The following is a 12077-nucleotide window of genomic DNA, read 5'->3' as shown; positions in this document are numbered from 1 at the left end:
AAAATGTATTATCAATAAAGTCTACTATATAAACTACATATATGGCCTCTCGCCTTTCCAACGTAAGGCATTCCATGTGGAGCATTTTTGGACATTTGTCCCATAAAAAAATTCAACCTTATACTGTGTTGCAGGACTGCAGTAGTCAAGTGCAAAGTTTTCTGTCCATACACGGCTCCTGGTAGCAGCTGTTGTAGTTAGTGCATCTCGCTGTTGTCGCCGTTTCATCTGCTCTGAAAATTCAGCTTGCCGAGCAGCTGTTGTAGCTAGTGCATCAGGTTCTTGTCGCCGCTGCATCTGCTCGGAGGTTTTTGCATGTCTGGCCGATGTAGCGGCTGCTCTGAGCCGTTTGAGTTGCTGATTGGGTCGGTTCAGTAATCTCTGCACTTCTAGCGGCTGCAGCATCTATTTTGGCCTGCTCTCGATGTACCTGTGTTTGTTCAGCGGTTTCTGCTGCTCTAGCAGCTGCAGTAGCAGTTCCGTTTCGTTGTGGACGTAGCTGTGTTTGCTTTGCAGTTTCTGCTCGTCTTGCTGCTGCTTTGCAAATTTGATCTCTTTCTCTACGGAAATCAATCTGTTCTTGCATTTAGGCAGTAGGCTTTTTGAAAAGCATTGTACTGCCTCAAGCATTTCTAAAATTGAATGAGATGGTGTGTTTTTTTGTAGTATACGCTGCTCGCTTTCTTCTCACCATCGCCTATCGCCAGACTCGGAGTGCCCGTGCGAGTTATGTAGTAGCTGTAGTTCTGTAGTACTTGTAGCTGGAAAAAAGTAAAAGTAAATCGGCTGCGAAAGGAAATGAACATGTTTATTATCACAAACAGTGGAAAATCCAACATTTTCTACCTTTTCACTGAAGTAGACTCATTCATGCGTTTTCTATGGTCGACCGCCATAGACACATTTTGGCGACTTTCCCAGCAATTGCTAGTAACTGAATTTCATTATTCATCGATAACATAACCAACGATTTTTAAGACTTGTATGGAGTGACAGTGTTGTCCAAAGATTTCTCTTTAAAATTAGCCTAAAATTAAATTTTGAATCTTTGTTTGAGAATTTCCAACGCAACCCCTTCGGGTGCATGCACCGCTATAGCGGCTTCGAGTATACTTTTCTCAAGTTCATCAGCCAGTTTTTAGGCTTTGCGTAGTTGCATTACTCATCCATCTATATTTAGAGCCTGCTTACAGTTACACTATATCTACAAAGCTAAGCATGACCTTTAGACATGTTTGCAGACATTGGAATGGTCTAACAGCTATGGTCAAATAAAATAATTTCAAGTAATTTGCGTTCAAAGTTCAACAGTTCAAAATTCAACATCTCGATCAGCTAGTAACAACGTGTAGTAGCTAGTAGTTGACGCGTATAGGCTTCAACTCAGCGATAGAAATGGCAGACTTCCTGTAAAGTGGTGACGAAGATAAGTTAACAGCTATGGAAGAGACTGTAGATTGCATTTTATACACAGTATAATGTTTTAATTGTTTGTTATTATATATATATTTATACATTTTCATGCTACCCTTATTAGTCAAATATGTTCGTATAACACGAATTTTAATAAAACCGCTATTTCATGCTACTTTCAATATTTATTATTTTTAATTTTTTAAATAAAGATAATTCGATCAGATACAGAATTTTACCTGCTTTCCAAAATGTATAAGTATTCTATGTAAAGTGTGAGTGCTTCTACGGTTAAAATGACTTTTGTTGACCCATGTCATAATCTGTAGAGCATCATGATTTAATTGTACCTGAACGCGAAATTGGATTATGCAATTGTACCCGAAGTGGTTAAAAACAACCATTTTTGTGTAAGTTTTGAAAATGCCACCGAGTTAGAAAACAATTACTTATGTGGATGACATAGGCGATTCAGATTTGTGTGATTAAACATATAATTAACATAGGAATAGCAGTAATAGCAATAACATAGTAAATAGCAATAACATGCAACAATACTAACCCTTTTGATGTAGAAGTTTAGTAGGTAAAACGCAGTAGCAGTACCCGTGCAAGTTCTGTAGTAGCTGTACTACTCGTTGCTGGAAAATAAAAAAAGTAACTCAGCTGCGGAAGGAAATGAACATGTTTACTATCACAAACAGAGGCAAATCCAACGTTTTTAACCTTTACAGTGAAGTAGAATCATGCGTTTCTTATGGTCGACCACCGCAGACGCATATTTGCGACTTTCCCAGCAATTGCTAGTAACTGAATTTTATTATTCGTTGATCACATAACCAACGATCTTTAGGACTTTTATGGTAGTGACAGTGTTGTCCTAGGATTTCTCTATAAAATTAGCCTAAAATTTAACTTTAAATCCTTGTTTGAGAATTTTCAACCTAAAATGGAAGATTTTTGTGCGAGTTCATTAAATTCGTCTGAGTAAAAAACAAATAACTACTTATGTTGATGACATTATAGCCATTTCAGACTTTTGTGATTACACAGATAATTAAAATGCACAAAGTATAAATACAACAAAGTTTTTGTATCACAGTGCTTGTTACCATGTTGGAAAAATGAAATATATAACCAAAAAAAACGTTATAGATGGATTTTGAAATCGAATAAATATTGTATACATAATAAGCAATATCGGCAAAATGGCTGGCAGTAGGCCGATAGCTAAATTTGTACACAGACGCAAGTGAAAGGGTTATGTAGTGGAAGCATGGCAATTCATAGACAATACAACATTGATTAAAAATACTTACCTTTTTTATGTAGAAATGTAGTAGGTGAGAACTGCGTTTTCTAGTGACCGCAAGAAACCAACGTTCGCGTGACCTTTTCCGTACAAGTTGGCAGTAAATGTTAATCGCATGTAAATTACAATTCATTAATTTATTTTATTTAATGATTAGTAAATTTGTGTAGCTGTATAGGCCGCCAAACTCATAGATGGTGCTTTTTAACACGGCAGCAATTTCGCTGTTTCAAACGCACCAATGTCGTTGGGCGCCGTAATGAGGCGCGCAAACCAGATATGACGTGTTCCGTGGAAAAACGATGAATAGGTTATGTATAGAGGCGTGTACTAACCGGAGAATCCTGTTTACGCGCCCTAGATAACTAGTAGCGGCTAATAGTCCGAAAAGTATGGTACTCTATAAAGCGGACAGACAGATAGATAGACAGACAACGATTGCCGTTTATATAGTAGACTAGCTGCATTACCCGCCTACAGGAGCAGATTAATATGCAGCATAAGGTTTATTGAGAGTTGTTTTTTATACTGTAAAACAACTCCAACTATGCAGTCTACTGAAATTGTTGTCCTGATCAGAGTATGTATGCACATATACATGGCAATGCTGGGGAGAACAATAAAAATCTGCAATGTGTCTTACAGCTGGATGTGTGTAAAAATCTAATAAATATTCTAGATTCATGTGTCTAGATTCATGCATCCGTTCATACCCATCTATATTTGCAGTTGATGATCGCGCACTTCTGCCGCTGAGCCCCATCTCGGCTGACCAGTCTTTACTCGCCTCACAGTTGACAATCGCACTCTTGCACTTGCCTTGCAATCAATCTGTTCACACTCGCAATCAATCGCCTCGCAATCAATCGGCCCGCACCTGACTCACAATCAATTGGCCTGCTCATCTCGCACTCTCCTCGCAATCAATCGCCTCGCAATCAATCACCTCACAATCAATCGCCTCGCACTGGCCTTGCAATCACCTCCCACTCGCCATGCAATCAATCACTTTGCACTAGCAACCAATCATCTGGCAACCAATTGCCTCGTACTCGCAATCAATCGCCTAGCACTCAATCGCTTTGCAATCAATCGCCTCGCACTCGCCAACTCATTCATCCGGAAAGCCGCGCCTGGAGACACTCGCTGTACTCGAGGTGAAAAAAGTATCCCGCGCATCTCGTGACGCCACGGCCCCAAGCCTAGCTGTGCTACCCGGCATTGCCCGGGTAGTAAAAAGAGTTTTTGCACAAAAAACTGATTTATATTTAACATATAACAACATTTGCCAATCTAACTTTCAAACTACATATCATGAAACAAGTGTTTTGTGTAGTTGAAATAAATTAAGAGAGAAAATAAAATAATTGTAAAGGTTTTCAAACTTTTTCAAACAACTACAACTTTCAAATTTCATATCATGAGGAAAAGGTTTTGTGCAGGACAACTGATTTAAAAATAAATAAAACAACTGTAAAGGTTTTCAAACCAGTGTAAATTTAAAATCTCATAACTTTCAGTGATCTATATCTTTTGATAACGTATAGTAGAACCTCAGTTTTTGAACATAATCAGTTCCAGAAGTTCAAGATCCGAAACAGTTTTTCCCATTAAAATAAAATAATGTAAATTTTAATCCGCTTCAAGGAGAGAAAACAACTTCGGAAAAGTATTTTTTAAACAATTTACACCATAAGCTGTACATGTACTCAGGTTATAAAAAAGTTGTTGCACACATAATCTATTTGTATTTAACATATATAACAACATTTGCCATTCTAACATTCAAACTACATAGATAATATCAGAAAACATGATACGTAGCCTATCATGAGAAAAGTGTTTTGGGTAGTAAAATAATTTAAGAGAAAATAAAAACAACCGTAAAGTTTATCAAACTTTGTCAACCAAGTGTAACTTTCAAACTTCATATCATAAGAAAAAGGTTTTCTGCCAGTCTAAAAATTAAAAAAAATAAAACAAATGTAAAAGGGATTAGACGTAAATTTTAAATAATTAGCAAGTAATAGCTAAATTATGTCGGTTTTGCAACAATTACAATAAAATATGATACGGTAATGGTAAATAATAAAAGATAAAACAATTATAAAGATAATAAAAGATGAAACGGAATAGTTTCTGTCCCACCAAAACTATCCATCAATTCTTTGAATACTATGATATTAAAAAATATGACCGAATATCATAGTATTTTGTAGTTGAAATTTTATTAGAACAATGTCTGCCAAAAATGGTTGAATAAAAGAATAATATTAATAATAAAGATTGGAAACTAATTAAGTAATAATAACAGTGAGAGGAAAATAAATAATGTTTAAACTTGAAACACGATACTCAATTTATGTTTAAAAGAATGTAAGTTGAAATAATAACAACGATGAAATAATCTTTAAAAAACTTATATTATAAACTTCAAAAGTCATAGGAGGTTTATAAATGTAATCACAGAATTTAAATATATATATCTATATATATTTCTCAAAGTGTGTAAATGTATGTAAATATAAGAGAGTGGAGAATAACTGATACTTGCAATCTTACACGATAAATCTTACAGTAATCTTACAAAGTTTGTTGTAAATATGTTGTTAGGTTAGGTTTAAAATTGGTTAGGTTTAAAAGGGAAGATGTGTAAGCTAATACATTTAGCTTACACAACCCAGCATTGCCCGGGTAATAAAAAACTGAACAGAAAATCGAATTGTGTTTAACAAACAACAGCATTTGCCATTTTACATAAAACAACTGTAAAGGTTTTCAAACTTACTTTGTCAAACAACTTTTAAACTTCCTATCATGAAAAAAATGTCTCGTACAGGTCAATTAAATTTTAAAAATAAAACGACTATAAAAAAGGTTTAGATGTAACAGTAAAATAATTAGCAAGTAATAGCTAAATTGAGTCTGTTTTCCTACGATTACAGTATGAGATGATGCGGTAATGATACAATCAATACGAACTGAGAAAACAAAATAAAATTCTTGAATATGTTGAATTAATAATAACAACTATTGCATAGAAGTGTGTGTATAAAAAAGTTACTGTTCCACAAACAGCTATCCATCAAAACTCTGAATACGACGATATGTTACGTAAAAATAAAATACTGTAGAGTCTTTGTCCGATTGAAGGTGAAAGAATCTAGATGCTATTCCTACCTATTTCTATTCCTAATACAAATGCCTGCGTGAAAAGTAATGACCTTAACAACTATTTAGCAATTGAACCTTAAGAGAAGCCAGAAATAGAGGTTCACAAAAACGGCTTCGTGTTTCATAGAGTTAATAAAATTTAATCGCCAAATTCTAATATCGAGAGAGTCTATTGTCGAAATCGTTTTGCCAAAAACCGATTAGCCCTAATATGTCGAGGACAAAAAAGCATTGCGTGTCATGAAGCTAAAAAAGCCATAGAGTCGTCTTTATTACATCATTTTTGTGTGAAAACGGCAAATGATGAATAGGTTATGTAAAATAGAGGCGTGTATTAACCGGAGATTTCCATTAATGCGCCCTAGACACCTAGTAGCGGCTAATAGTTTGCAAAATACGGTACTCTATAAGGCGGACACTCAATCAAGCAGACAGACAACGATTGCTGTTTATATAGTGGATTTACCATATTAATATACTTAATGCTTAGTAAATTTTATTTAATTCACTACTAATATTTACAACTAACTTAATTTTACTACTTACTCATATTAATTAAGTTTGCTTCGTACACCCAAATCGAAAAAGAAAATACCACTCTATAATCTATTTATACTACTCATATTGGGGAGCTATTGGTAACTCGATATATCGAGAAAACAACTCCAAAAATACAATATTATTAGCATATCAGTATTTATCGTCCATCCTTACGATGAATAGTGGGTTATGTATAGAGGCGTGTACTAACCGGAGATTCCTGTTAATGCGCTTTAGCGGTGAAAGAAAAACCACAGAATAGCCGCGCCCTTATATAAGCCGCATGGCTAACAAACCATCAGAAAAAAGTAGCGGCTAATAGTCCGAAAAGTACGGTACTCTATAAAGCGGACAGATAGACAGATAGACAGACAACGATTGTCGTTTATATAGTAGATATATATATATATAAATATGTGTATATATTTTCGTACATATATACATATATTGCTATATATACACACACACACACATATATATATATAAATATATATATATATATATATATATATATATATATATATATATATATATATATATATATATGTTGATGGATTATCATCAATAAATCATCAATAAATTGATGATTTATTGATGATAAACCAACAATATATATATATACAGTTTAAAAGTGGCACCAAGATAAGCCACCTCTTCTGTACGCTAACAAAGAAAGAGACATTGATTCGCTAATACACCTCACTCAGGTATACAGCAAGGACATCGGAATGACCTTTGGTATTGAGAAATGTGGAAGGCTAATTCTTAAGAAAAATCATTCTATGCTCACAGATAGCCTAAGAATGCCAAATGGTACCATCAAAGATATAGAAGAAGGGTACAAGTACTTGGGAATTATGCAAAGCAACATCAACCACAAAGCCGAGGTACGTCACAAAGCCATCACTGAATACAAGAAACGCCTTTGGCAGGTCCTATGGAGCCAGCTCAATGCCAAGAACCAAGTCATGGCAATAAATACCTACGCACTGCGAGTAATAAGATATCCAGCAGGCATAATAAAGTGGACTGAGGAAGCCATCAAGGAAACAGATATATCAACTCGTAAACTGCTGACCATGCATGGATCACCCCACCCAAAATCTGATACTACCAGAGTGTATCTCGATAGGAAAGATGGCGGTAGGAGACTCAAAAGTGTACAGCAGACAGTGAAGGAGGAAGAGCAAAGCATCAAAGCCTATTCAGCCTCTACGGCCACTTCAGATAAGTTGCTAGCTGAATTTCAATCGGCTGCTCTTACAATGGACCTTCGCCATGATGATGAGGGAATTGACTGGCACACGAAACCTTTTCATGGTGCTTACAACCGACAAATATGTAAGGTTAGCAATCTTTACCAGACATATATGTGGCTGAACAGAAGAAACCTAAGGGCCAATTCAGAGTCGTTAATCATGGCAGCCCAGGAGCAAGTGCTCCCAACAAGGCAACTCTAAACAAAAATCTATCACACTAGAGACGATCCTAGATGCAGACTGTGCAAAGATGCGCCTGGGACCATCCAACACATCATCAGTGGATGAAAGCAGCTAGCGGGAAATTCATACACTGAGCGGCATATTCATGTCGCAGGTGTTGTGTATAGAAGTCTATGTGACAAATATGGCCTTAATAAACCACAACACTGGTGAGAAACTCCTGGTAAGGTCAATGAAAATGATCACGCTAAGATCCTCTGGAATTTCTACATCTGGACTGACAAGCATGTCCTAGCAAACCAACCAGATATAGTGGTGGTGAACAAGGAGAACAAGCGAGCTACTATAATGGATATAGCAGTACCCAATGACTACAACATGGACAGCAAAGAATAAGAAAAAGTAGAGAAATATTTCCCTCTTGGAGAAGAGATTGAAAAATGCTGGGATGTAATAACAACTGTAGCCCCAGTATTCATTGGGGCACTGGGCACAATAACACCGGCGCATAAAATGTGGCTTGCTCAAATACCAACAGCAATCAACTCAGGTGAGTTGCAGAAAAGTGTGCTACTGGGAACAGCTAGGATCTTGAGGCAAGTGCTCAAACTCCCTGGTCTCTGGTAGGAGACCCGAGTTAGCACAGAAACTACAACCCATACGGGTTAACTGAGGTGAGGAAACAATTTATATATATATATATGGATATATATAACAGACAGATATATGAATATATGTATATATATATATATATACTGTATATATATATATATATATATATATATATAAATATATATATATATATATATATATATATATATATATATATATATATATATATATATATATATATATATATATATATATATATACAGGATCAATCAGTGAGACTAATGCCTCAATCAACAGTACAGCAACCGTCATCTTGGAAAAGATGGATATTACACCGCTGCCAACAAGGCTTCAAGCCATTCCATCCTGCCAGCTGAGGCTACAAAATAAGATCAAGGACTTGCGTCAGAAAGTTAGTAGGCTCAGTGAGAGATCTAACCACAGTTTGGAACAGCCAAAAAGGGAAGCCACAATAGAAGCTCTAGAATCTGCAAAACAGCCGCTAGTAGCACTCTCAGCACGACTGAAGGGGTACACCAAAGAGCGAGATAACAAGAGAACGAACAAACTGTTCATCAATAATCCATCTAGAGTGTATTCCCAGTTTAAAGGTTAACTGCAGAGGCCAATGTCGGTGCCTCCTCGATGTAGCACTTCAAAGTTCTCGGAGGACTTCTGGGAGAAAGAGACTACTCGTAACACCAATGCAAATTGGCTGAAGAGGCTTAAAGAGAGCCATCAACACACTGTGACTCAGCAACAACTCACCATCAGCAAAGAGAACATCAAGTGCAGAGTGCAGCGTATGAAGAACTGGGCAACACCTGGCCATGACATTATTCAAGCCTTCTGGTTAAAGAAATCGACATCACTTCACAATAGAATGGCAAAGCAGATGGAATGCCTGATAGAACAAGGTGACCATCCAGAATGGCTGACCAAAGAACGAACTGTACTTCCAAATCCAAAAGATCTTAAAGATCTTAAGAACTTAAAGATCCAAAGCAGGGGCCAATTCCCAAAAAACTATCGACTAATAACGTGCTTGCCCACCACTTGGAGACTGCTCTCAGGAATAGTTGCAGACAAACTGGAAGAGCACATGAGTCACTATATGAACAGTGCTTAGAAAGGAATTGGGTGCAACACCCGAGGAGCCAAACATCAGTTACTGGTGTATCAAACCATCTGTCAAGACAGCAGAAGAATGCAAACCAGTCTTGCCATGGCTTGGATTGACTACAAAAAGGCCTATGACTCAATTCTCCATAGTTGGATACTTGAGTGCCTCAGTATGTACAAGGTTTACCCTGCTCTTGTGGCATTCATCAATATGTCAATGACCAAATGGAAGACGGAACTGGAGGCTAATGGCAAAAAGCTGGCGAGTGTAAAAATTAAGCGAGGCATCTATCAAGGTGACTCCTTGTTACCGCTGCTTTTCTGCATATCCCTTTGAGGCCCGAGGACAACTTAATTGTGCTGCAATGATGAAACTTGGTGTATGCAGTGTCTAAGTAGCACTTAGAACAAATATTTTGTCAATTTTGTTTTATTTATATTATTTGAAACATTATAAAACGTCCTTCCTAGGGGACGCTGGACTTGGGTATCTGCAAAATTTTGACATGTACTTGATAATAAAATAGGTTGAGCAAGTAATTATGACAATTGTATTTTGTACAATAGTACTGGCACTCTACTATAAAGCATGCACACAGCTTATAAGACTAGGAGTGAAACTCCTGCAAAGTCCAAGTGCCATTTAATTATGAAAGTCCAGAAAACAGTTTCTGTCCGGCACCGTGCAGAAGAAAACATCACAGTGCACACATTTCACACTTGTTTTTAATTTGCAACCTTCTCTTCGGCAATGCGCACTGTTTTTTGATCTCATTGCCATAGGTAAATGTTTTGCACCTTTTTCTCGACTTTTTTGTGTTGGGAGAGGTACGACTTGACGGTATTGACGTGGAGTGTCATCAGGATCATCACTAGAGCTGCTGGAATCCCAAGCATCATCAATAAGTTGCTCTCCTAGCAAAAAACGGTATAGTCATACAGCTGCATTATTTTGGAACTTGTGTTGTTCCTTCTGTATTCTAGCCAACAGTTGTTCACAGCTACATCTGTAAGATGCATAATAACTCGGATTGGCCACCGCTTTGATCGTGCCGTAAACCGATGGTATGAAACCATCTGATCACATAAGTCTACTCCTCCCATTGATTTATTGTATTCTCGAACGGCAGCTGGTCGAGGCACAGTAAGAAATGACTTAGTCTTTTTGCACCATCTCCGGCACTCATCTCTTGGTTCTAAGCCATGTGAAGAAGAAGCAATAAGAATGCTCTTGTTGTCAAACCACTTGATGATGCTGATCTGCTCGTGTTTCTGGTTTGCAGAGACAAATTGCTCCATGGCTCCTCTATCTTTCTTCTTCATGACTTTATCTGCTGAGAACGTTACTGTTGGGGACGGCTTTCGCGGCACGTATTGCCTAGCTGGACATCTTCCGGTGAAAGATATCATCTGCTCATCAATGCTCACTTTGTCTCCCCTAGCTACCTGTGCGCAAGCAGTTCTTATCTGTTCAACGAAGGGACGGACTTTCCAAAGTCTATCTACTTTTTTCTCGTGCTCATTTACCAAGAAGTTGTCAACTACTTTAAGATTATTTCTGATTTTAAAAAATCGTGTTCGAGACATTGAATTTGCTATAATTGGTACCCTCGTCTTCTTAGACCAATACATTCGCAGTCTCTTCATGTTGATGCAACCCATTATGAGGCTCATCCCAAAGAATTTCTTAATCTCTGCCATCGTTGTACAAAGACTTTTGCCATGGTTCTGGGCATGACACTGGTTGGTCAGATCAGCTATTGTTTTGAATGTGTCATCATTCAGGTATGCTTTGAATGATTCCAGTGATGTCTTATCAAGCACTGGTGGGTCAGAGAGCGCAGGATGTTGGGAGAACCTACTGGAAAACGTGTCACTTTTCTTAAAATTATAGCTTCTCTTTTTGCTCGCATCCTTTTTTGGTAGGAGGTTGTGGTTCAGCAACATCATCATCTGTGTCAGCATCATAATCTTCATCACTGGTGTTTTGAGAAGCTACATCTTGTTCTGGGTTGTACTCATCTTCGCTTGACAAGTATTCAAGATCAGACTCATCCAGTTGGGCTAATAGATTATTATCACCATCCCCATTTAGTGACAAATACCGCTTTTTTGATGAATTTCCTACAAAAATTAGTTTTATTGTCATAAAAACTTGGACAAATGCACACATGAGCATTGTTGACAAGTCAGCAAAATAAACTGTGACTGATAAATACTTCAACTTTACATTTCTAAAATGTATGCTAAAAATTGTTTGTAAGCATTAAGCTCCAGTGTCCCCCGCAGAGGACATCAAATTTAAGCTTGAGCAAAATAACTTCTAATACTAGTAAATAAACTTTAAACTAGTTCAACATTTTGAAATGCATGTTAACAACAAGAATATGTAGTTTAAAATTATAGATGCACTGCTTGAACAACTATACAGATAGATTTACCTGGAAGGTTTGAAGTTTCAC

At 37.0% G+C, this 12077-nt stretch overlaps 1 protein-coding gene across 1 annotated transcript; it reads right to left on the bottom strand.

Annotated features, from left to right (window-relative positions):
• Window positions 1-10530: 10530 nt before the first annotated feature.
• On the bottom strand, window positions 10531-11316 carry LOC137398457 (piggyBac transposable element-derived protein 3-like). The gene has a single exon (XM_068084571.1). It carries the CDS (start codon window positions 11314-11316, stop codon window positions 10531-10533), a length of 786 nt encoding a protein of 261 aa, XP_067940672.1.
• Window positions 11317-12077: the final 761 nt, after the last annotated feature.

This window comes from Watersipora subatra, chromosome 6 (genome assembly GCF_963576615.1).
Source record: "Watersipora subatra chromosome 6, tzWatSuba1.1, whole genome shotgun sequence".
Lineage (NCBI taxonomy): Eukaryota > Metazoa > Bryozoa > Gymnolaemata > Cheilostomatida > Watersiporidae > Watersipora > Watersipora subatra.
The sequence above is the reverse complement of the archived record's forward strand: the minus strand, read 5'-3'. Positions and strand labels throughout refer to the sequence as shown.